The 27393-nt window shown below is 36.5% G+C and overlaps 1 protein-coding gene across 1 annotated transcript in view; it reads left to right on the forward strand.

Annotated features, from left to right (window-relative positions):
- LOC150089481 (WD repeat-containing protein 47-like) overlaps positions 1-27393 on the forward strand; it is a 279929-nt gene that overhangs the window by 44156 nt on the left and 208380 nt on the right. The window contains exon 2 of the mRNA XM_090390001.1: positions 1250-2990. Within this exon, the coding sequence (XP_090246127.1) occupies positions 1250-2990 (1741 nt within the window). The remainder of the gene's footprint in view (positions 1-1249; positions 2991-27393) is intronic.

Consider the following 27393-nt stretch of genomic DNA (forward strand, 5'->3'; position numbering starts at 1 on the left):
TCAAATTGAGGAAAGACAAATATAGGATAGATGTGCAGAAGATTGCCTTTAGCCAGCGAGTAGTTGGTTGATGGAACAGACTTCCATCCTTTGTTGTGGAAGTTGATAGCCTAAATAAATTTAAGGCTGAGCTGGACAGGTATTTGGAACGAATGGAGGGGTGAAATGGGAGCATTTTTTTTTCTCTTTTTTTTTTTTTTTTTTTTTGTTTTGGCTGATGCTGCATAAGCTTGCTTTCTTGCATCATATGCCTCTACTAATGCTAATGCTAACAATCTCCCAAGCTCAAGGTGCAATGGTCACATTATTCAATATTTTTGAAAGAAATGAGGCAAATAATGAGAATTTTAACACGTTGAGTGTTTTAAAGGGAAATTTGAGAAATATCAAAGTTAAATCTTTAAAACAAACATCAATTTTAAGATTCATAAATAAAAAGACTAATTAAAATGGTGTTTATTAATTAGTATTGTTTTCAATTATGGAGAAATCAATTGTTTAGTATTAAGTGTATGATTTTAAAATTTCAGACAAATAAATTGTGTTGAATATTAGTGTATTGTAGTTTATAAAAGCTTATTAATAAAAATAATATTAGGTCTATATTTATATTATTTTTTTCTCTCTAATATTTCTTTTGTTTTTTGAATCTATCTTTTTATCAAGTTATTGAGAATTTAAAAAATTATGAAGTAGATTTAACTTATCACTGGTATAGTGAGTAATGGTTATAATGAGGAAATTTTGTTGGTCCCTTGATGCTCATTATAACCAAGTTCAACTGTATTTAATTAAATTATTAGTTGTTAATCTCTGAATATTCCATCCCGTGCAAAGATGTTAAATTGTTTATCAATAGTCAAATCTTATTTGGTTATGCATCATTTTTCATTTCTTCAAAAAATAAATAATAAAATATAGCTTGAGATGTTTTGCTTCAAAGTAATAAAATACATCTTCATTCTTTTTGCTGCAACACACAAAAAAAGCATAAAGTTATTAAAAATTAAAATTTTTAATGTTAAAAAAAATTTATTATAGAGCCAGTTTTAAGCATAATGAAAATAAGTTATGGCTTGGGGTACCACTGTGGCTTCCCATTTCATTTTGTGAATTTAAAAATTATATAATTTGGAACCACTTCATATGCATAGGACCACATCATGTTTAAATTCCAATCTATAAATAAAAATATTTTTGTTATCCATACTTCCTGAATATGATTTTGTCATATTATTATTTCTTGCAGATTTAAGGATCACCAAAATGTCAGCAGAATGTTTTGTAATTAAAGAAGATGATATAATTAGACTCATTTTAGAATTCTTATCTAATCGTGAACTTACTCTTTCCCAGCTCTATTTAGAAAGAGAAAGTGGAATAATCAATGGATCTTATTCAGATGATATGCTCTTACTGAGACAGTTAATCCTTGATGGACAGTGGAATGATGTTTTTGAATTTATTCAACCATTAGAAAGGTTGGAAGGCTTCGATTTAAGGCAGTTCTACTACAAGATTGTTAAACATAAATATTTTGAACTATTATGCATATTATCTGAAGTAGGATCTTCACAAGATAAAAGTCTAGCCCAAGAAATAGTAAAATGTCTTGAACAGCTTGGGAGATACAGTTCCTCTGCCGATGAATACAATAATCTCTGCTCTTTGTTGAAATTTGGCAGACTGTCTGATCATCCAGATTTTACAAACTGGAATCCTTTTAGTGCAAGATCAAAATGCTTCCAGGAAATATATCCTCTGGTTGAAAAGTTCATTAGTGTAAGTGAACATAAAGCGGAAAAGACTGCAAGAGGGGACAGATTGTTGGATCTTATCCTCAAGGGAATTTTTTATGAGTCCTCTGAGAAGTACTGTCAGCAACGGGCACTGTCTTCAAAACCAAGTCATCATATTCAGTTTGCTGCTCTGTTAACAGATGGTTTCAGTGCTACTGATTTAAGTCTCTATTCATGGTTACATTCATTGCCATCAAAGGCTTTTACATCTTCTTTTAAGCAGAAGGCAGTTTCAATTGATATTGAAAGACTCTCTGTGCCTATGCTTGAAGCATCTTGGTCTGAGCAGATACTGCTGTTTCCTATTAAACCTCAAATCTATCCACATTCAGTCACACCATTTACAAAGCTTTATCAAGGAACAATACGTTCACAGATTCCAAAAGACAGCATTTCAAAATCCTTTAGGAAACCTTCTCTTCCTCTTAAGTATGCTGATAAAAATCATGAAAAATATCATAATTCAAGTGTTATGTTAGGTGGAAAATCAAATATCTCCATGAGCACTGTTACCAAAGATAAATCAAACAACACAAATAGTAATGAATTCTCTTACTTGCAAAATCAAAATAACAAAAATATATCATCCCCTTTGTCTGTTATGACCTCAGATTCAAGCATTAATTTCACACCTGAACATTCTATATATAATTCAAGAATAGAATGTGAAACTGATAATTCATTTAATCCAGTTTTAAATAATAGTCCACAGTCTCCTGAAAAGTTAACTTCTTTGAATCATAATATCACATCAGAAATGCTGTCAAAATTTAGAGTGCAGAAACAAGCACTAATACAGAAGCTTGCAAACCAAGAACAGATGAGGCTAAAGCTTTTACAAGAAATAAGTACTGAAAATAATGTAGGTGAATGTGGTTCATTACCAGTTGGTGATGGCTACCAGTTGCTAACATTAAATGCTGCATTTGATCCCCAAGTGACTCATAACCTTGTTAGCACAGAATTTAGCAAGCAGAATTTTAAAAATTCATCTTTATTGGAAAGTGAAACACAGGAAAATAAAAAATTGACTCTTTCTTCTGGACATACTGAAGAGGATTCTGAAAATAACTCTCTTAAAGCATTAGATGTTGAAACTGATGTGATTCTGAATATGTGTCACTCAAGAAGAAAAAGCCAATCTTTGGAGCAGCAGTCTGTGTTTACTGTGTCGTCAACAGTGTCTTCAAGGTAAGAATTAAGATAAAATTTAAAATATAGAATGTGATAGTTATTTCTTTTAATTCAGTGTAATATTTCTGTTGTAAATTCTCTGCTAGAATAAAGCGCCTTCCTTTGGAAATATTGATCCAGTCTATACACAAGGTGTAATGCATTTCCTAATTATTCCACTGTAATATTGTGGTATGTTTCATATGAGTTGTTGACTGGGTTGTAATGCAATTCCACTGAAATTATTTTAGCTTGGTTGCTTGTAATATATTAATACTGAATGGGTATTCAGTAACTCTTCATGAGTGACAAATTGTGTGACTGAAAAAAAAAAAAAGCTTCATTTTCACACAAACATTTTGAGCATGTTAAAAAGGGAGGCACTTAATCTGTTCCGCCTGCATTAAACAATTACAGTAGTGAACAAAAGACATTGCAGCACCTGAAAAAAATCTAAACGGTGTCAATAAATAATTAAAATAAGTAGAAATTATTCTTTTATGTGGTGTTATGAAAACTTGACAGCTTATGCAGATTTTTAATGACTGCACCATCCAATGCTTTAGCTTGAAAGACTATGGCTATCACTGAAATTATATGCACCACCATTTAGAATTCCAGTTCCCTTATTTCTGGTATGATCCAGACCCAAATCTGGAGTGCATATAAAGTGAGCCTAAGGTACCCTAATGGGAGGGGGAGGTTAATATATTAGGCATGTTAGGCAAAACCATAGCTGCTTAATAATTTATGCTTATTTATGATACCAAAATCAGGCTTAAATATGAATCAAAAATGTTAAACCTTAATGCAAATAAGAGTGTGTTGTTCTGATGTAGGACAACTCCAGAATACTAGTTCAAATCCACAACCCATATCAGAAGTATACGAGAGGATTGTACTGGTTTAGAACTACTTGAGAATGACTGAGTAATACAAGAAAAAATGCCACTCATTCTAGGAATCAGTCATTTCTTATATTGAAAAAGAAAAAAAAAAAAAAAAAAAATTGACGAAGTGAGCAGGCACAAGTACATTATTTGGACTAATAAGTAATCAAACTTTTATTTTCTCTGATAAATCAAAGGTTAAAATCCATGTCCCAGCTCATCGGCGCCTCCGTAGCCAGGTGGGAAGGATCAGCAGTGCGTAGCACACGCTTCTTGATTAGACCGGGGTTCGAGCCCGTCACCACCAAATACGGAGGATGCGAAAGGTCAGGGAATGACCACCGCATATCCCGGAGCAATATGGCCTTAGTTGCTAATGCTCCTAAAAACCAAATAACATAACATAACATAACCAGTTCATCAGTTAGTGAAAATACAATTTCATGATCATTAAATGCAGGCGCTTATATTTCGAAGTATAACAGGTATAATAGATTATATCTGTTATATAATTATAAAATATAATAGATTTTGAAATATGGCAGATCATTTCCACCAAGACATCAGCTGCACTTTTCAAAATACTGCTCTCTGTAAATATATATAAAAAAAAATAACAATTTCTTAAAAATTCATTCCTTAATTCTGCATTTTGTCTTCATTTGCTAATCAAATCATACATATATATCATTTGTTTCGGTTTAGAAATTATATTACAAATCTTCTTTGATGTGGATGTGCAACATTACAGTATTTTTTTTTTGTTTGTTTTTTTATCTAAAAAGACATGCTAACAGGCATAGTGTCATCTCTATCAAGAAATGTAGCATGTAATGGGTAAAATGGTTACACAGAAAGATCACAGGACTAAAAAATATACTTCTGGATTTATTTATATAGAGGTACGTAAATATTCTAAATTCATAATCTAAAATAGTGTGATTTTCTTGGTTGGCCCTAAAAACATTAAGCTTGGATGAGCCCTACTGAGCATAAAGAATAGTTAGAACAGGCAGATGATGCCTTTCAAAATACCTTGAAAGAAGCCACTTAACAGTAGTAGCCTTTGCAGCTGACATTAGATGGCTTCTGAGAGAGATCTCAAAAGATAAAATCCAAACAGAGAATGCACCAGTAGCTTGCTTTGTTGAGCACTGTTAACTTCACTGGCATACATTTCTCCATTGTAAACATCTTGTTTCCAAATTCTGACTGTAATAAAAGTGACCAAATTCTGGTCACTTTTATTACAGATTCTCCTAAAAGAACCAAACATAATGAAACTGTTGCATATTGTTACATTTACATTTAAGTGAACTGGTATCTATGAGTAGATGGCTGTTATGCTCTCCCCCATATGCATCTAATTCTCATCTGTATAATGGCAACATAACCTATTAGTTTGTTTAATTACACATGAACAGAGACCCCATTTGGTTCAATTTTAATGAAAAACAAATAATAAATAAGAGATTACTAGGAGACCTCTAGCCTTGCAGAAGGGACACACACACACACACACACACACACACACACACACACACACACACACACACACACACACACACACACACACACACACACACACCCCTACCCACTATGAGACGCCTCTGTAGCCAGGTGGGAAGGAGCAGCAGTGTGTAGCACACGCTTCTTGATTAGACTGGGGTTCGAGCCCATTACCACCAAATACGGAGGATGCGGAAATGTCAGGGAATGACCACCACATATCCCAGACCAATATGGCTGCTAATGCTCCTAAAAACCAAATAACAAACAACAAACCCACTACACATTACCATCCTAACCACAAGGAGGTAGGTCTCTGTTATCAATTACTCCATTACTTGCCACAATCATTATGGGCTCACTGAACAACAGGAGCCCTAACGCTAAACTCAACCGGTACCTCCAACCAGAGGTACAACAAATGACTCAACTAGAGTCACAGAATAACAATAAAAGTCAAAATGTCTAATGCATTACAGAAACAAGTCCTTGTAACTGTAGAATCTTCCCTCACACCAAACAGTCTTACATCTGCCACTATTCTTTCTGTTGTTGATAGAGGTCTAAACAGTTTCAACATTTGGATTATAGTCTATTTGGATTTTAGCAAAGCATCTGACTCGGTCCCTCATGAGAGGTTGCTGTATAAGCTTGAACATGTTTGGATTACTGGTAAGATTCTAAAATGGATTGCTGGATGGCTGCAGGGCAGAAGGTTGTGATTAATGGATATTCTTAGACTGGTGTAATGTCGGGATTGGGGTCCCTCAAGGATTGGTTCTTGGACCACTGTTGTTTCTCATTTTCATAAATGACATCAGTGAAGGGATAGAAAGTGTAATGTCAAAATTTGCAGATGATATAAAGATTGGTAGATTCATTAATGATCAGTGCCAAGCAGTGCTCCATCAGAATGACTTGAACAGACTTCAAAGATAGTCAGAGAAGTGGCAGCTAGGTTTTAATGCTCCTAAATGCGAGGTCTAGCACTTGGGGAATAGCAAACCCCAAATAATTTATACACTCGGTGGGGTTGAATTAAACACAGTGGAGGAAGAAAGGGATCTAGGAGTTACGATACGCGCAATATGAAGTTTTCTGGACAGTGCAAACAGGCAGCCAGGAAAGCCCATAGTGTCCTATTGATGATTTATTGAACATTATCCTGTAGAGATAGGGAGGTCATAATCCCACTGTATAAGACAATTGTAAGATCACATTTGGAATACTGTGTTCAAGTATGGAGACCTCATCTGAAAAAAGACATTGAGCTTTTTGAAAGGGTCCAAAGAAGGACAACTCAAATGGTGAGATAAGCAAAAGAACAACCATGTGAGGAAAGGCAACGCAATCAGGCAACTCAAAGAGGTGACCTGATTGAGATTTATAAGGCTCTGTAGGGAACAATTTGTATTGAACAATTAGTGAAATGAATGAGGGTGGAATTTTTAGTCATAAATTCCAGAACTAAGGGTCATAAATTCAACTTACAGGGGTTGAAATTTAGATTAGATTGTAGGAAGTTTTCCTCAACTGCCTGCCCTCGCAGGCAGTTGAGGCTGACAGAATCAAAGTCAACTGGACAGTTACCTGTGTGAGGAGGGAAGCATATAATTTGTATTTTCTTATCTAAGCTGTGTTTTTTTTTTTTTTTTTTTTGCCAGTGCAGCAAAAGCCTATGGCTTCTTTGCATTATATGGTGAATACTATTACTATAATGTTCTGATTGCTGGCTCTGTTGTGGAGACAGATAATTGCCAAGGTCATTGTGTGTGCATTTTATCTTACTCTCATTTAATACTTTAGTTAATTTTCCTATTGTGACCACATGGAAGATGAAGTTACTGAATCCAGTGAACAGCAACCTAGTGCAAGGGCTCCTGTGTTGGAAGTGGTGGTGTCTGCTGCTGGTTATGGTTCAGATTTGACTCAAAAAAAAAAAAAACCAATTACTGGGTTCTGATGGCTTTGAAACTGCATAGAGTAAGATAGCAGTTGATATCTATCAGTCATCATGGCCAAAGAACTGGACCTATCCAAACTAATGACAGTGAAAATCTCACCACTATAAGATGAACCCAAAACTGTTGTTATAGAGACTCAAATGGAAAACAAGGGGCTAATGGCCAACACACTTCTCCTGTTCAAGATTTGTTCCAGGAGAGAGCCTTTGCAGAAGTTTGTTTGTTTGTTATTTGGTTTTTAGGAGCATTAGCAACTAAGGCCATATTGCTCCGGGATATGCGGTGGTCATTCCCTGACCTTTCCGCATCCTCCGTATTTGGTGGTGACGGGCTCGAACCCCGGTCTAATCAAGAAGCGTGTGCTACGCACTGCTGCTCCTTCCCACCTGGCTACGGAGGCACCTTTGCAGAAGTGGCTTGACCTGTAGTACATGAAGAACAATACAAGTCTAAAGCTGTGATAACAAAAGCTGTATCAGAGAGATACGGTTCTAGTAAAGCGGTTTAGACCAAACTCCTCAAGACTGTTCATCCAGTGTTGGAGGACATGAAAGTGATTTACATAGATAAAATTGCCAAGAGAACATGAAAGTAATTGACATAGATAAAATTGTCAAGAAAACATGAAACATGTTCTCTCATGAAACAACTCTGGTAAAGGAATTTGAAAGACTAGACTATCAGAGGACCATTTTCTATCATCTGTGTCTGTCTCGGCAAGAAACAAGATCAGGAAGAAGCCTGGTTATAATTTTGTGATTCAAGTTTCAAAAGAAATTAGGAAAACCTTAATTTCCAGAGCACATTTTTGTGGACTGAAGTTCTCACAGAGTGTGTGATCTCACAAAGTGTGGGATCCACGATGCAGTGCAATTGATATATGGCTCTTTGTCGTGTGGCCAAGCACTGCAGGAGGGACTATTTCTGCAGCCAATGCGGTGGAAGAGATGATTTGTACAGACTGTGCACAAATCAAGAACAAGTCCCTAATTGTGTAAATTTCTGGAGAAGGAGGCTTCCTTGGACCATACAGCTGTGGATAGGATCTTTCGAGGGTATAAAGGGTGCTAAACAGTATAAAGCATCAGAAGGATTATGGAAAAGTGGAGCAGTTGGCTGTGGTTCAAGGGTGAGGAGGATCTGCAGTTAAATTAGGGCATGATCATATGTAATGGAGCATTTAATGTGCTCCCACTGGTGGGTGTGGAATTGTTGCTCCTGGAGTGCAGATTTTTGATATCTTGATGTAATTTGATCAGGTGGATACCACCACCCAGACGGCACCGTTTCAGGCCAGAATAGCCCTGAAACGGTGCTGTCTGGGTGGTGGTATCCACTGAGAATAAGTAACAACAGTCTTCTCCTTCAGGTGGTGTTACTTATTTGAAGTAGTGCAATGTCATGGCAAATTGTCGTGAAGATATTCACAATATGAGATATGACTAAAACGATGCTGCTTTTGCAAATAATTTGCTAATCTAGAATTGACTGTGTACTAATATGATGCAGTTGCACTAACTTGTACATGATTTTTCCTAAACAAAGCCATGTTGCGTGACCTTCAAATTGCCATAACTATCTAAATGTTCCTGGATTGAACTCTTAATCATTGCCTCTAAGATTTTTCCTGCCACTGAAGTCAGCCTAACTGGTCTGGTTACCAACTTCACTCTTAAAACCACCTTTATGTATTGGCGATATGTTGGCACTTCTCCAATCCAAAGGAATCTTCCCCTGAATCCAAAGGTGTCCTCATAATTAACCTCAATGGTTCGATACACTCCATGGCAGTGTCCCTCAAAACTACCGGGTAGTTTTTCTTGCATGAAGAGTATTTTTTCATTAAGAACCGATGCAAAGTACCTATCCAATTCATCTGCAATGTCAGTTGGGTTATCTAAAAATTTTCAATACCCAATGTACAATGGTCCAATCTGATAGCTTTCTTCTTCGTTGTGTTCATATACATAAATTCCTTGTCCCCCATTGACTTTGCTCTCTTAGCCAATGCTTTCTCATATGTAGTCTTGGCCTCCCTAACATTATCTACGGTACTATTGCAGATCAACTTGTAGCTGTTGTAGACTTCCATACTTTTCATCACTCTGTAACTTTCCCATTCCATCTTTTTCTGTTGAATTAAACTGGCCAACTCAGTATTCGTGCATCCTCCTCCTTGTTGGTATGTATGTGATCCTGGCTTCTGTGATTATTGCTTTCAAGACATTCCATGATTCTAATGTATTTGCCCTGCCTCTGTGGTCCGTCAAATTAATAGATGCAACATAGCACCTTAAACTGCTGGAGTTTCCTTTTCTGAAATTAAAACCCATGCCTTTATGTTTAATATTACAACATTTTTCTGTACTTTAAACCCTATGATGTCATCTGATTTTTGAGTAATGGTGAGGTTTAGAACAGTGTTTCTAACCTTTTTGGCCCCACAGATCCTTTATGATGCTCACACCTTTCCGCAGATCCCCCTCTTGTAAATAATATAAAAACATTGGCAACAACGGTATTATTTGTTAATGTTTCTTAACTTTGGTGTTCTCATAGAAACTGGTGAGTCCAATGTTCCCCATAAACATTTTTCGATTAGATATTGAAGTACCTATGTACAAAAGTGAAGAAATATTTTGATGTTAGCATTAGCATTGGTAGAAGCATATGATGCAAGAAAGCAAGCTTATACAGCATCAGCCAAAAAAAAAAAAAAAAACCTTCCCATTTCACCCATCCATCCACTCCAAATGTTTGTCCAGTTCTGACTTGAATTTATTTAAGCTGTCAACTTCCACAGAGACAGACGAAAGTTTGTTCCAGCAATCAACCACCTGCTGGCTAAAGACGTATTTCCACACAGCTATTCTATAACTGTCGTTCCTCAATTTGAATTTATGCCCCCCTTAGGTCAGTAATCTGAGGAAGAGAAAGAATTCCATCAGCATTGAGCTTGCTCAAACCATTCAAGGCCTTATACACCTCAATCAGATCACCTTGCAGGTGCCTAGTCTCCAGATGCTGCAATTTTCAGAACTTAAGCCTTTCTTGGTAAGAGCAACCCTTTGTTCCACTCACCAATCTCGTTGCCCTTCTCTATACTTGTTCCAGCAGCACTACATCCTTCCTGAAATGAGATCTCCAGACCTGTATGCAGTACTGAAGGTGTGGTTTGACCATTGCCTTATACAAGGGAATAATCACCTCCTTATCCCTTCTCGCAAAATTCCTGTATATCATTGACAAGACCCATGACCTACTCTGATAGCCTGTCTACAATGCTCAGAAAACTTCATATCTGACTGCACAATTACCCCCAGGTCTTTTTCATTCTCCAGTACCCTGAGTGTAGTACTGCACAGTTGGTACATTATTCTGGGGTTACTGCTACCCATATGCAGTACTTTCCATTTTTCAATGTTAAACTTCAGTTGCCACCTGTCAACCCATCTGCCCAATTCTTCCAGATCCTGTTGCAACAGCATACTGTCATTACTGCTATTAACCCTGCCAACCTTTGTATCATTTGCAAACTTTGACATTAAGCTTGATATATCTTCATCAATATCATTGATAAATATATAAAACAACAATGGGCACAACACCGACCCCCCTGGAGGACTGCACTAATAACATTAGTCTACGAAGAGCAGTGTCCATTGAGTACCACTCTCAGTTTTCTTCCACTCAACCAACCCTTTATCCGTAGCAGTAACTTGCCCTTAATGCCATACTGCTCCAATTTGTACAGTAGTCTTCCATGTGCAACGGTATCAAAAGGGTTTCCTAAAATCCAAGTACAGTACATGATATCAAAATTATTTTTTGCATCCAATTCTTTTGTGACAAAATCATAGTATCCAGTCAAATTTGTCAGACACGACTTTCCCATAACAAACCCTTTCTGTATTTGAACTATAACTGCAGCCTTATCTAGATGATCCTAGATAAGACGTCTTTAACCAGTGACTCCATTTTTTTCATAAGGTACAGAATCACTAGCTAAATTTAAAAAATAAGCTACCAAATGCTACTAAGTTTATTTAATATATTTGTAAAACACAATTTAATATGTTAATTAATCAAGAATACAGTAATTTAATTTGCTTCATAACAGAAGGAAATCTCAAATCTAATAAAACTCTCAATAAAAATATATATTATATGGTTCCTACTTATAAATTAATTACCATGAATTTCATAACTTCAACTGAAAGAGCTGAAAATGAAAAAATAATAATTTTTTTTCCCCTGGCCTTAGATATATCCAACAGGCCACAGGAGGATGCAGAGTGATCCCCCAGACAGAGTACACTCATAGACACGACCAGGTCGCCAGGATAATACATCAGAAGCCAGCAAGGAAATACCATTTGATCAAAGAAAGTGTACCTATTACAAGTATGAACCCCCAGCCTGTACAGAAATTCCAACCCATAAGCTGTGCTTGGACTGCACCATAATAATGGACAAGACAATACCTCACAACAGACAGCACATAATCCTCATTCAGGATTATGTGCTGTCTGTTTTATGTGCTCGGATTGGGCACCACTATGTTGATCAGCACGTAATCCTCATTGAGGATTACGTGCTGAACAACATAGCGGTGCCCAATGTGAGCAACATCCAGAAAACCTACAAGGAAAAGATCAGTAAGTGCACAAACCTAAGGCAGGAGGTCAGAGAAATGTGGCATATGGAACAAGTGACAACCATTCTGATTGCTGTGTCAGCCACCGGCATGTTGCCAGATACTCTTGTGTAGGGTATCTGGTGTAGAATCTGGGAGACCTATTCTGCTACCCTACACTCTTGTGTAGGGTAGCAGCATTAGTTCTCCCAGAGAACACTTACAAGGAACTCCAGAAAGTTGCAATCCTGGATAGTCAGAGTTTCTCGACCAACAGTAATAGCCAGACATAACCACCACCTGTGCAATTAGTAGCAGTACCTGTAATGGGGTGAAACCCTCCCAACAGGGAGAAATAATAATGATACTTTACTGGAAAATTTTTAAAAAACGCATACACATAGTAGTGAGCTCTTTACAAAGTGTAAAGGCTGGTCCAGTCAAAGGTTATGAGTGATCAGGGGATGATAGATAAAGATGGCCTTGTTCTCAACATCAACCCACATGTGATAGAGAGTATTATAGGTTCTAATACCTTTTATGTTTATGATCACAATTAAAAAAAAAAAAAAAATTCCCAAAACTGTGGTTACAACAAGTAAAATTATGGCATTATTATTCAGATTTAGCCTATATCTGATATTTCTCTATAACTTCTTTGGTATTTTTTCTATGAAAAGAATCAAAAGAATATGGAGGAAAAAAGATAATGAATATCTCCATTTGGATTTGACCATGTATGCCAAAAAAAAGAATGGCATGCAAAAAAATGAGTGAGCCATCTCAACCTGTCACATCTTGCTAAAGTGCTTATGAAGATCTATTGCCACACCTCCTCGTCTTGACAACAAAAGCAATTATTCAGTTAGGTAATTTCATAAGTAAAAATTTATTTGTTTAATTTTTTTATAGATGCAAAGCTCAGGAGTAAGATTACTGCATCTGCTGCCTTCTCCAAGGTGACTCACGTCACAACAATTTCCAAATGCTGATAAAGTGAAGAAGTGAATGCTGCATTTTCTTGTAAGCAAAAGTGCTTTAGGGCAAATCAGAATTCCCCACTGACTATAACTGTCATCTGTATACTCATAATCATGCAACTCGTTTCTCTCATAAAAAAAAAAGGAAAATCTTTGAATCCTTGGAATCTTTCTTCCCTCTTGTAAAAGATCTTATCCTCTGACTGATCACACCACCCTGCCTGACCTCTTTGCATAATTGAACACGTAAGGGTTTAACGATCCTTCCTCCCTTCCTAATCTGTCAATTTTCCTCTCTAATCCTTTTATGGGAATCCAAATTCTTTATTGCTTCTGATCTCAGAAGGACATTAATAATACAACTCTCTAATGCTGCCACACCTGATAATACCCAACTTTGTTATAAAGCATACTAGTGCTGAAAGTTTAGAAATATTAGTCTCTCTATTTAACAAATGTTTAACTGAATAATTTTTACATTCATCCTGGCCTGATTACTCTGTCTTTCCTATTCCTAAAATCACCAATCCTAAACTATTAAAAGACTGGCAGCCCATTTCCATATCTTCCTCAAGTTTTTAATGTAACAAACCTCTTCTAACTTCATAAATTCCATCTCCTTCTTTCTCTCACATTCACTATGGAAAAAAAAATTATGCCTATGGTAGGTGTCATTTTTACTACCATTCCTAATATTCTAGAACTATTTTTCTTGTATCTTAATTCATAAACCACAATGGTCAACTTGACCTGGGTTACCTTGACTTCATTTGACACTTTCCCTGTCAGTGTTCCTTTACCTATTGTAAAATTTATGGATTACAGGATAATTTGCTCTTTTTCATACAGAACTCCCTCCTTCTTAGAACCCTTCTTTTTCAGTGAAATGATACCTTTCTTATTAATGAACTATCTGCCAGATTTCTGCAGAATGGCTCCCTTTATGCCCTTCCCTTTTCCATCTTAATTTTGCCACTTCTGCTTATGCAAGTGCCCCTCATCGCTTTTGCCGATGGTATTAAAATCTGAGTTATCTCCACCTTAAGGAGACATATTAAAGCAATTCACATATTAATGATGTTGTTGCTGTGGTCATTAATTATTTTAGTGTCTTTTGGACCTTCATACTATCAGTTTTGTCCTATCTAGATCTGAAAGTACTCTCTGATACTTATCTTCATTCTCACATCAATTCTGTCTCTCTGTAAGATGTGAGTACTGAGACAACAGCTGCTTCGTATCTCTAACTCAATTATCATTCTTTGCTATATAAAAGCCTTTCTTCTTTTTTCTATATTATAAGCTCAAATCTGCCAAAATCTGTCAGCATTATGCCTCTAAAATATTGATTATTAACATGGGAAAACTTGAACTCTCCATGAATATACCATCTGCTGCAACACAAAATATTTAAATTGGGTTCCACTCAAGGAGTTGATTCAAATAAAGTTACTGCATGCAGTGTCCAATCTCTTCTCAAATGTTTGGCAGACCTCTTCTCTTTGGGATAAGATTAGCTGGCATATCCCCACCCCCCATACACACCCCTTGATGCATGCTAGGCAGAAACCTTCATTAATTCTTCTCTAATTGAATTTGAATATTTTGTTTGGATAGGTTTTTTTATTATTTATTCCCTTGCTCAAACTGATTCAGCATCTTGGTGTAGATATACATTCTCACACAAAGAAACTTGGCTCCGTCCTATCTTCTAACCTGTAGTGTTTATCTTTCTTTTTTTTTCTTCTTTTTTTTATATCTTACTCAAGTAAATACAACTTATTCTGTTATTATTTACATATATTTGCTATCTGCTACAACCCTTCAAACTTCAGCTGTAATGGGTATGTTGTTGCCAGTCAGTGATTATGTAATTCTCTGGAACAATAAATATACTGATATTTACTTCTTTATCAAAAAGTTTAATTTTCCTTTAGATTCAGATTGGTGGGATTCTTACAGGCCTCTTCAATCACGGCTGCAGTATGCAATCTCAGACAGAGCAGGTAATCTCCCACTTCCCTGAGCTGTTCAGAGTTTTTCAGCCATCACAATATGAAAATCAGCCTGTGATCATACACATGCACACACAATCAACACTTGTAGAGATGTAATACACAATAAAGGCTACATGAACTTGTAAAATTCTGCCTGTTGCATTATGACCAAAGTAGTTGTACCAAAAGCTTCTTAAACAATGACAACTTTATATTTCATATAGTACTCCTATACTAGCCTCAAGTGATTCCTATACTAGACAAGTGATTTTCTGGTGGCTTCTTATGATCCATTGTAATAACATCATTGAAGAAAATTTCACCTTAAGTAGTAGCATTAGCATTAGTAGAGGCATATGAATATGATGCAAGAAAGCAAGCTTATGCAGCATCAGCCAAAAAAAAAAAAAAAAAACCACTTCCATTTCACCCCTCTGTTTGTTCGAAATACCTGTCCAGCTGAGCCTTAAATTTATTTAGGCTATCAACTTCCACAACAAGGGATGGAAGTCTGTTCTACCAACGAACTACCCGCTGGCTAAAGGCAAATTTCCGCACATCTATCCTACATCTGTCTTTCCTCAATCTGAATTTATGCCCTCTCAGGTTATTCTGAACAAGAGACAAAATCCCATCGGCATTGAGCATGCTCAAACCATTCAAGGCTTTATACACCTCTATCAGATCACCTCGCCGGTGTCTAGTCTCCAGACACTGTAATTTGCAAAGCTTAAGCCTTTCTTCGTAAGAGCAACCCTTTGTTCCATTCACTAATCTTGTTGCCGTTCTCTGTACTCGTTCCAGCAGCTCTACATCCTTCATGAAATGAGGCCTCCAGACCTGTATACAGTACTCAAGGTGTGGCCTGACCATTGCCTTATACAAGGGAATAATCACCTTCTTATCCCTACTAGAAAAATTCCTGCATATCATTGACAAGACACCATGAGCTACTCTTGCAGACCATCTGCACTGCTCAGAGAACTGGCCTGCACAATACCCCCAGGTCCTTTTCATTCTCTACCACTGTCAGTGTCGTATCACAGAGTTGATACGTTGCTCTGGAGTTGCTGTTTCCCATATGTAGTACTTTACATTTGTCAATGTTAAACTTCATTTGCAACCTCTCAGCCCATCTGCTCAACCTTTCCAGATCCTGTTGCAGCAGCATAGCGTCAGTAGTGTCCTTAACAACCCTGCCAACCTTTGTATCGTCTGCAAACTTGGACATTAAGCTTGATATACCATCAACAATATCATTTATAAATACAGAAAACAATAATGGACCCAACATTGAACCCTGAGGGACTCCACTAATAACATTAGTCCACGATGAGCTGTGTCCATTGATTACCACTGTCTGTCTTCTCCCCCTCAACCATCCCTTTATCCATAGCAGCAATTTGCCTCCAATGCCACACTGCTCCAATTTGTGCAGCAGTCTTCCATGTGCAACAGTATCAAAAGCCTTTCTAAGATCCAAATATATAATATCAAAGTTATTCCCTGCATCCAGTTCTTTTGTGACTGCATCATAGTATCCAATCAAATTGGTCAGGCAAGACTTTCCCTTAACAAAACCATGCTGTGTCCGAGCTATAACTGAAGTCTTGTCTAGATGATCCTGCAGTGCTTCTTTAACCAGTGCCTTCATTAATTTTCCTGGAACAGAAGTTAAACTCACAGGTCTATAATTACTTGTGTCAGCCTTTGATTCTCCTTTGTGAATTGGGTTCACATTTGTACATCTCCAGTCTATGGGTACCTCCCCTGAGTCCAAAGAAGCTCTCATAATTATGGCTAAGGGTTTGCTTACTTCCTTTTGGTGCCTCCTTTAATATAACTGGATTGATCCCATCCACCACAGGTGCCTTTTTTATGTTTATCCTCAACAATTTCTCCTCCACTTTCCTCTCAGTTATTACAAAATCATTTAGCTCACTGCCAGAGTTTACTTCACCTCTGCAATTCCCCTTCCTGAATAACTCATGTGTGAATGTAGATGCAAAATACTCGTTTAGTTTGTTAGCCACCTGAGCAGGATCCTCAACTGTTGAACCATCAATATCCAGTGGACCAATCTGATTCATCCCTTTCCTTCTAGAGTTTACATAGGTAAAGAACTCTTTTCTGTTTTTCTTTGCATCCTTTGCCAAGGATTTCTCATAATCTGCCTTTGCCTGCCTAATCTCCTTTGTGACTTGGTTACAGACCAACTTATATCTATCATAGGCTTCCATGTCACCCATTAATTTATACGTATCCCATGCATTTTTCTTCTGTGCCATATGTCTCATTAGTTCGTCTGACATCCATTTAGGCCTAAACCTTGAAAAATATTTCTTAGTTGGTATGTAAAGCCTAGTAGCTTCCAAGATAGGTTCTTTGAATGCTTCCCATTTTGAACTTGCTGTTGGTAACATCATCAGTTGGTCCCACTGTATAAAATTTAAATACTGTCTCAGACCATCATAGTCGCCTTTACGAAAGCAAAAACCCTTTCCTTTACCCCTGATGGTAGTTACCTCTTTGAGTAAATCCCACTTCAGCACACTGTGATCACTGCCACCTAGTGGTTCCTTTATCTGCAGATTCTTAATGCATGAAGAATCACTACTGATAATCAGATCAAGAGTATTACTCTCTCTAGTTGCCTCCCGAACATGCTGATGTAGAAAACAATCATCCAATAAATCCATAAAAGCCTTGCTAGTGTGTGAGTGACCAACCCACAAATTCCAGTCAATATCTGGGAAATTAGAATCCCCCATTATAAAACTCTGATTTACTGGCCCACCCTATTTCCCTGTACAGTTTATTATACTTAGCAGTCATAAGGCCTATAGCACACTCCTACTCTCAATTTTGATCTCCCAATGCTTATGTCACACCAAACTGACTCGACACTGCACTGTCCAGCGAATGTCGACTGGCTTTGCTTCCTTGGATTTTATGTGTTTCTTAACTAATAGCATAACCCCTCCTCCCTTCCTATCCTGTCTATCCTTTCTGTACACATTGTACTCCCCAAATTCCAGTTATGCATTCCTTGTATCTGTGTGTGACACCACGTCTCTGATATCCGAACAACATTTGCCTTTGATGTTTTGAGCAATACCTCAAATTCATAAAATTTATTTACCAAACTCCTAGCATTGGTGTACACACAAGTATACATGCACCTGTTCCTATTCTTAGCTACCCTAACGCAATCCATGTGTTTACTTGTACTGCAATAACTCCCAGCAGTCTCTGAAATATCCTGCATCTTGTTTTCCAGGCTTCTGCTAATTCCAATAGAAGCAGTGCAAGAATCACTTTCACCGCTGCCAGTGGCTACTGTTAATCTATTAGTCCTTGTATCCCCCCCCAAGCTAGCAGTTTTCTGACCCACCTAACGCTGCCTCGATTGCATCAGCAAATATTCTTGCACCCTTTCTACTTAAGTGTATCCCATCCCTGTAGAAGCAGTCTCTCCTGTTAACAAGTATAGACCAGGCTTTAAAAGATTTTACCCCTTGAGCCTTGCACAATGATTCCAGGGCCGAATTGATCGACAAGGCTCTCATCACATTTCACCCCCGGGGTGAGAATGGGCATGGCACACCCAGGGTCCTGAACTGGATATCATCATTCTTCTCTTTCTTGATGATTCCTCTCTCTCTCTCTCTCTCTCTCTCTCTCTCTCTCTCTCTCTCTCTCTCTCTCTCTCTCTCTCTCTCTCACTTACTCACTCACTCAGGGTGACTCAGGAATTTTTTTTCTGTCTGGTGCAGCATAAGCCTCAGGCTTCCTTGCACCATATAGCTAATAATAATAATAATATTATTATGATTATAATAATAATAATAATCATATTCTCCCTCCTATCGTGTCTGGGCAGAATTGCGGACACTTTCAAATTCAACCCTAATTCATGGCTTTTTTTCAACAGTGACCTGTACTTGTTAAGTAATTCTGCCGGTCTCCTACTCTTAATATCATTAGTGCCAATGTGTACAACTATATCACCTTTTGTGTCCTTAAAAGATGATATCCACTCTACAACGTCATCAACCTTTGCCCCTGGCAGACATACCCTGGTCCTGTTCCACCTATCCTTTTTACAAAACATGTTCCCGTTTCCCTGATAATAGAGTCACCAACCACTACTAGTTCCTGTGGGACCAGCACATTCTGCCTTGGGGGTTGCCGCAGTGTTGCGTGATGACCAAGTGCAAGCTTTGGTTGATGTGGGCAGCGAAAAGTTGAAAAAGAAAAGTTCAAAAAACAATCAAAGCATTTCTTAATTTACTTTTAGGGAGTGTCTACAAATAAGACATGTAATTTATAAAAGACTGTGGTAAAGCTTATAGGTATGGAAAAATCTGCAGTGCTAACAAGTGTAAGTATTGGCATGAAGTAATTGAACTTTCCTAACATTGCTTTTGGAATATGAAATAATATGAATTTAAACAAAGACTTTACGAAGCATACTAATACTTTGTATTTTTCAAATTCTCATGTTTAGAATTACTAACAAAGTATGAGCCCCATACTTTGTTATTAATGTTGGTTTAAAATTTATTAAGCCAGTTGGTTTTTGCTTGGCTCATTCTAAAGACAGAGTGACTAAACTTCATAATGACCCTAAGAGTTAACAGAAAAATAACTAGAATGCATTATGGCATTCTTTGAGAGAAAGTATCTCATATCTGTCCTGTACACTATAAGTTTTATTAACAATAATGCGGAATTGTTTTTTCATAAAAAAATATGTATTTTGCATATATCATTATTGCATGTTGTTAAACTTCATTAAGCCAGATATGTTTTTTTTTTTTTTGTTTTTTTTTTCCCTTCTGGTTATCTTAAATAGCAGTTTTCGTCTTCACAATGACCTGCCTCAGAATCAACAATCAATAGTATACATAATTTCCCAGAAGGCAAGTGATTCTAAGTCTAAGAAAATAAGTCGCCGCAATTCCAGAATAAACATGTATCAAAAGGTAAATTCATTCATTCTTTCTTTTTTGTTGTTCACACTAATCTAGGCATAAGCTGAGGAGTTGTACCTTATATATATCAGTGCTTCTAGTTATTCTGAGTAGTTATTTTATAAAATCAACCTTTCGCATTTTTCTGTATCTTGTTGGATCTTTGAATTGGCAAACTTAGTCTCAACCAAGAGTTTGCAGAATTGAGTTTTCCCCTGAATGATATGTACAGTAGCATGCAAAAATATGGAACACCCAGCCCAGTATCTATCTTTCAGTTTTCAGTGTAGAAAAATAATATCATAAATTAAGAATAATAAATATGTTTTATTTATGATCTTGAAATGAAGAAGAGGCATTAAGTTTTAATGGTAATTGCAACTTACTGATATTTTCAGATCATGTTCATATTTGTGGTAAATTTTATTAATGCAATAATACTGAGATTTATATACACTATCACCAGAAACACACCAGCAAGTAACGCTGTTGCTAGATCATTAACATGCCAGCTGGTGCGTAAAAGTTAACAGGCTTATCATTCTTGAAGACATGAGCACTGTAATCTGCCTCCCAAAATCGAATCTTATAACTCAGGTATATATATAAAAAGAAAGGAAATCTTTTGTAAATACTTGATAAAAATGGTTGAGTTGTATGTAAGTTATTGTTTGTATGTAAGTCTGGTAGACACCTAAAATGAAAGCATATGGGGTTAGGACATTTTTGAATATCACTAATGTTTATTTACATTTTTTATCAATTATCATGCAGTAGTTATTTTATAAAAGGAATATCATAAAATAATATTTCAATTTTCATATACAATATTAATATTAAGGGCTTAAAGTGTAGTTCTACTTACAGATATTTGTTTTAATTTACTGCCATTCACAGCCAACATTAGGCATGTGCAGCTGCACTGGACCGCACACAGTCAAATGTATCTGTTATTTAGTGGAAACAGGCACATCCCAAGTTACAAACATTGTTACATACACACACTAGGCTGCATAACATAATATTTTATTATGGTATTACTTTGTTTTTATTATGGTATTTGGTTTCTTTTTTTCAGTTCAGATAAAAATGAATAAAAGCTATAAAAATGTTGTTTATAAATACAAAAATCTTTTAGATTTTTGTATTTATAAACAAGTCAGCTTAGTACTTCATGCAAGAACTCTCCTTATTGAAAAACTTTTCATCACTAATTATCTATTTCTTTCCAAAAGCAATTAGTGACCTGAAAAACTTCCTCCATTCCATACACTTTTGCAACTACCCAAAATAGATTTTTAAATTCAAAACAATTGTATTGCTCTTCACTGTGTACTCACTTCAAAACGGATGAAGCACGATAAGTTATTTTACAGTGAAATCTTGTGGTGGAAAAAATCGGTGATATGCAAAACTCAGAAGAGAAAAAGGAAGACTGCTGTTTGTTGTGCATTTCATTTGATTAACACAGTGATCCATTTTGAAAAAAAAACACTAAACTCACTGCAGGTGCTGGTAGATGGCTCTCTGTCTTCTACTTCTCTATTAATGCTGTTGTTCCTCAAGAATAATAATAATAATTCAGTTCATTCTCCCACTCTTTTCCTCTCATATTAATGACTTTCATCCATTGACTGGAAATCCTCTCCATAGTTTTGCTGATAATAGCACATTGCGTTCCACTTTCCAGTTTGAGAAATAGCTTCAACTTCTCGAATATCTTCTACCATTTCCCTAAATGCTGATTTCCAGGTAATTCTCCAGTGGAGCAAAGTTAACATAGTTAATGTCAATCTTTCTAAAACTCTGTCCTGTCTATTCTTATCTTTGACAACACTCCGATTTCTAAACAATATCACATATGTATATTAGAGATTACCCTAACTTCTAATCTCTCTTGGCATAAGCACATCACAAATATTGCTTTCTCTGCATCTAAAAAACTGGGTTTTCTCTTTTGCTCTCAGCATTACTTTTCTTCCAAACAGCTGTTCATTCTGTACAAATCACAAATCCACCCTACCATGGAATATTGTTCCCACATCTAGGGTGGTGTCCCCAAAACCTCTCTCAGGCTTTTAGACTCAATTCAAAAAAGGACAGTCAGGTTATTAATGACCTATCTCTTGCAAAGTCTCTCCATTCTCTGTCTCATAGGCATTCTGTTTTCTGCTACATGCCTTTTCTATGGATACTTCCATGGCACTGTTCTTCTGATTTGGCTTCTATAATTGTCCCCCCCCTCTCTCTCCCTCCCAAACCAGTTCTAACACATGGCGCAACCAGTCAGCAACCTTTTTCTGTCCAACTTCAAACTCACAGAACCAACTTTTCTTCTTCTTCATTTATGTAACCCCAGGGGCTCACATCTGGTGAATATGGGCTTGGCAAACCCAGGGTCCTGAGCTGGATATCATCATTCTTCTCTTTCTTGGTGATTCCTTTCTACTTCTCTCTTTCTCTCTCTCTCTCTCTCTCTCTCTCTCTCTCTCTCTTTCTGGATAATTTGGGAAATTTTTTTTTTGGCTGGTGCAGCATAAGCCTCAGGCTTCCTTGCACCATGTGGCTAATAATAATAATATTCCTTCGACTTCTGTTTTCTGAAACAACCTCCCATCCAGTAGTATAGCTAATTTTTTGGGCCCTTAGGCAAGAAATCATTTTGGCCCCTTATTTTTATTAAAATAAATTTTAATTAGATATAATATAAAAAAATGTTGAATCATTTTAATAACATAAATATGTATTTTAAATACAATTTCTTTATAATTTTACAAACACAAAAACATGAAAATTAATATTACAGTATGATCATCATCAGCCATTTTCAATCCACTAAAGGATGAAGGCCTCTCCAGCAACTTTCCAGTTCCTTCTGTTTTGAGCACTGGCCATCCATTTACTACCCAAAAACTCATGAATTTCATCTATCCATCTCCGCCTTTGTCTTCCAGGTTTTCTTCTAGCTCCTCTTGGGTACCATTCTGTTATTTTCTTAGTCCATCTGTCATCATGTCTTCGAGCTATGTGTCCGGCCCAAGACCATTTTAGTTCTTTAGTTTTGATAAGAATGTCCTTTACTTGAGTTTGCTGCCTAATCCATGTGTTTCTCTTCTTATCTAACAGTCTGATTCCCAATATAATCTGTTCAATTCTTCGCTGTGTAGTTCTCAGCTTCTCTTCCATTCTTTTGGTGAGTGCCCAAGTTTCACTTCCATAAGTCATGGTGGGGAGTATACATTGATTCATTATTTTACATTTCAGACAAACTGGGATATTGCTCTTCAGTATGTGACTATATTTCCTGAATGCTATCCATCCAAAATTTATTCTTCTCTTGACTTCCAGCCATTTATCATTATTACAGCTAATAACTTGTCCCAGATAAGTATATGACTCCACCTTTTCAATTACTGCTCCTTCAATCATTATTTCCCTTTCCGTGGCATACTTGTTCATCATTACTTTTGCTTTAGCCATATTCATCTTTAGTCCAAAATCCTTACTAACTGTGCATAACTGATTAAGATTTTCCTCTAATTCTTTGGGGTCGTGGCTTATGACCACAATGTCATCTGCAAATCGTAAATGGTTTAGGTACTCTCCGTTCACATTGACTCCTTTCTGCGACCAGTCTAGTCTTCTGAAAGCTTCCTCAAGGGCAGCAGTAAACAGCTTCGGAGATATTGTGTCTCCTTGTCGAACTCATTTCTCGATTTTAAATTTCCTACTGTCTTTGTCTAGTCTAATAAAGGAGGTAGCACTCTCATATATTTTCTTCAAAATCATAATATATGGAGTATCTATGCCTTGTCTTTCCAGTGCCCGAAACATTGCCTTATGCTGTATGGAGTCAAATGCCTTTTCATAATCCACAAATGCCAGGCATAATGGTGTTTTATAATCATTTGCTTTCTCCATTAGCTGTGATATTACGTGAAGATGATCCATAGTTGAGAATCCTGTCCTCAAGCCAGCTTGCTCTTTCGGTTGATTCTCATCAAGTATTCTTTCTAATCTGTTAGTAATGACCCTTGTGAACAACTTGTAGATGTGGGATAACAAGCTAATTGGTCTATAATTTCCGATTTCTGATTTATCTCCTTTCTTATGCAGCAAAACTATGATTGCATTATTCCACTGCTTAGGCATCACACTTTTTCTAATGCACTTTGTGAAGAGCCTTGCCAGTTTTTGTGTTATGTCTCTTCCTCCCAATTTTAACAACTCTACAGTAATGTCATCTTCCCCCGAGGCTTTCCGATTCTTCATTTTCTTCAATGCATGTTCTACCTCATCAGGAAGAATATCGGGTATGTTGTATGTGTTGCTACTTTGCAATCCATCTTCCCCACTGCTGGTATCATTCCCTCCCCCCTTGTATAATTCTCTATAGTAGTCTTCTGCTATTTGAATTATGCCTTCTCTGCTGTTTATAAGTACACCATCGCTATTCTTCAGTTTCAGTATCATTTGTCTTTCTGTATTACTGCTCATGGCTGCTGATTTAAATCCTTTGTTTTCCCTTAATGTGTTCTACTTTTCTTGTGTTAAATCTTCTTATGTCCTCTCTGAGTCTCTTTCTAATGGCTTTGCATAACTCAGTATACTCAATTTTCTCCCTGTCAGTGTTTTTCTTGCTCTTCATTTGTCGTCTTCGGTTCATCATGACAAGTGTTTCTTGACTAATTTTTTCTTCTTTGGATTTCTGTTTCCCTATAGGTTTCTTGGGCTTTATCACTTTCAGAAAGTTGTAATATTCCTCGTCAATATCTTGGTCCTGAGCAGTCTGCAGAAGCTCAAACTTGTTCTTAAGTTCCAGTACATACTGCTTTTTCTCCTCCTCTGTTATCTCAAAGACCTTTGTATTATTTACTCGAGTCAGTTTTTTCCTTTCCTTTCCTACATTTATATCAAGTGTGCATCTTACCATTCTGTGATCACTTCCAACATTTACCTTATTCGGGACGGTAACATCATTCACAATATATCTTCTGTTAGTGAGGATGAAGTCGATTTCATTAGTTGTTAATCCATTTGGACTCTTCCATGTCCACTTTCTGTTCACCCTTTTCTTGAAAAAAGTGTTCATTATTGATAGTCCTTGAGATTCTGCAAATTCCACAAGTCTTTCACCTCTTTTATTTCTTTCACCAATTCCAAAATTTCCTATAGTTCCTCTTTCTGTGCTGTTTTGCCTTTTTCCAACCTTAGCATTGAAGTCCCCCATAATAATAGTGTAGTGGGTTTTCTGCTCATCTAGAAGACTCTCAATTTCGGTGTACATTTCTTCAACCTCTTCATCATCATGGCTCGACGTTGGTGCATAAATCATTATAATCTTTAGCATGTACCTCTTAGAAATCTTGAGTATTAGTCTTGACACCCTTGGTGATGTACTTTTGAATTCCAAAATGTTGTTTTTAAAATCTTTATGGACCAGAAACCCAACTCCACCTTCACTCCTTTCACTGTTTCCATTGGTATACAGCAGATTTCCACTTGATAAACTTATAAGTGATTCATTTCTTCTTCTTGTTTCAGCCAAACCGATGATATTCCAATTCACATTTTCTAATTCCTTTTCCAGCTCTAATATCCTGTCTTCACCGATGAGTGATCGTATGTTATAACAGGCCAAGTTCAGTTTCCGTGCATGGCAGCCTGGTCGTACCCAGAGATTCTTTGCACCCTCTGCTTCCACTCTGATCCTTTCGCTGCCGTAAGAGGGAGAGTGAAAGCTGCTGGGGACTGAGGGCCATTTGTATTGTTGTGCTCTCATATGCTGGAGGGTTTGGTCTTTTCCTCTTCACGCTGACCAGGCATCTTGAAGAGAACCACTCTACACGTTCGTTGCCACCTAAGTGACGTAACAGGGCTTACCATCGAGAAGGTGTGCATGAGTGGATTTTAGGGAGGCAGGCCAACCGGACTTCTCCTAAATCTTCTGTAATAGAGAGATATTGGATCCATCAGTGTTTTAGGCTGAGTGTCTGATAACACACAGAATACCTGTTCCCCTCTAAGCCCCTACAGTATGATACTACTTATTAAATACAATTTGACAAACGAAAAATTATACTATACTAATAAATTTACGAAAAAAGTTAAAATGTTACTTTTCGCGCTTTTACATTTGTGAAATCATTAACTGGCATATTTATGTTCAATAGCCAACATTGCAAGATTGCATAGTCTACTTTGACCAATAGCATTTCTTTTATAGACTTTGTTATTTGTAATTTACTAAATGATCTTTCAGCAGAGGCAGCTGACACCAGCAGGGTGAAAAATAACATAAATAAAGTAAAAATTTCTGAAAAGTCACTTTCTAGGGCACTATATTTTGAAATTAACAAATAAAAAAAATTGTCTGATAGACATTTCTGCTGATAAATCTTGTTTAATAACTGTGATTAAATTACAATATTGAATTGCCAGTTGGAGAGAGAGAATACTTTTTTATGAGATTTTTACACTCACTTAATATATTAGCATTTGACATATTAATTTTTTTTTTCGGTTCTAGTATTGCAAAATAATTTTTTGCCAACTTCATACTTTTGAAACGATTTTTAATTTGTATTACAAATTTGACTAAAACAATAAAAAAACACTGAGTAAAAAACACATAGTAAAAAACTGATCTCAATTATCAAACAAAAAATGTGAAGCTAATTCATCGTACTGTCTTTTAGTTTTACGTTGTCATTTGTCTTCAAATTTGGGATCTACCCCGAACTCCTTGGCAATTTTCTCAGATTTGTATTTAATTTGTTTGTATGAATTTTGAATGTTTTTTATAAATTTTTACTGACTTGATCCAATGCAGAAGTACATTCATCAAGGTCTATATCATGCTTCTGCAGAGTTTTTGAAGCATAATTAATTTCGCACATCACGTTATTCAAAAATATACAAATGAAAATAAAATCAAATGTCATCATTTGCTTCATTATTCTAAGGGCTTTGTCTTGGTCTGCTTTTTTAGTTGATTTAAGATTAATTTTTGTCAAAGGTTTTATAATATCTGAAAAACGGACTTTCACAACTGTTATAGACTGTAATCTACCAGACCAGTGAGTAGGGTTGAGATTTTTTAATGTAACTTCAGATTCCCCAGTAAATTTAGAAAGAAGATCCCATCTTTTTTGTACTATTTCCAAAAAAATTATGCAAAATTTGAAGAATGTCGAAAAATGATAAAACATTATTACAACAATTTATGCTATCGTTAATAACTAAATTTAAATTGTGACTTGCACAATGAATGTACTCTGCATTTGATTGGATCCTTTTAATGTGTGACTGCACACCCTTATAAACCCACTTATGGCATTAGCCCGATCATATCCCTGAGCATAACATTTTTCAATGGGAATATTTAGTTTGTGTAATATTTTCATTATATTATCCATCATCGTTTCTGCTGAATGATCATTCATGTCATAGAATCCTAAAAACGTTTC

This window comes from Mastigoproctus giganteus, chromosome 2, assembly GCF_048544385.1.
Source record: "Mastigoproctus giganteus isolate SK-2022 chromosome 2, ASM4854438v1, whole genome shotgun sequence".
In the NCBI taxonomy this organism is placed as follows: Eukaryota; Metazoa; Arthropoda; class Arachnida; order Uropygi; family Thelyphonidae; genus Mastigoproctus; species Mastigoproctus giganteus.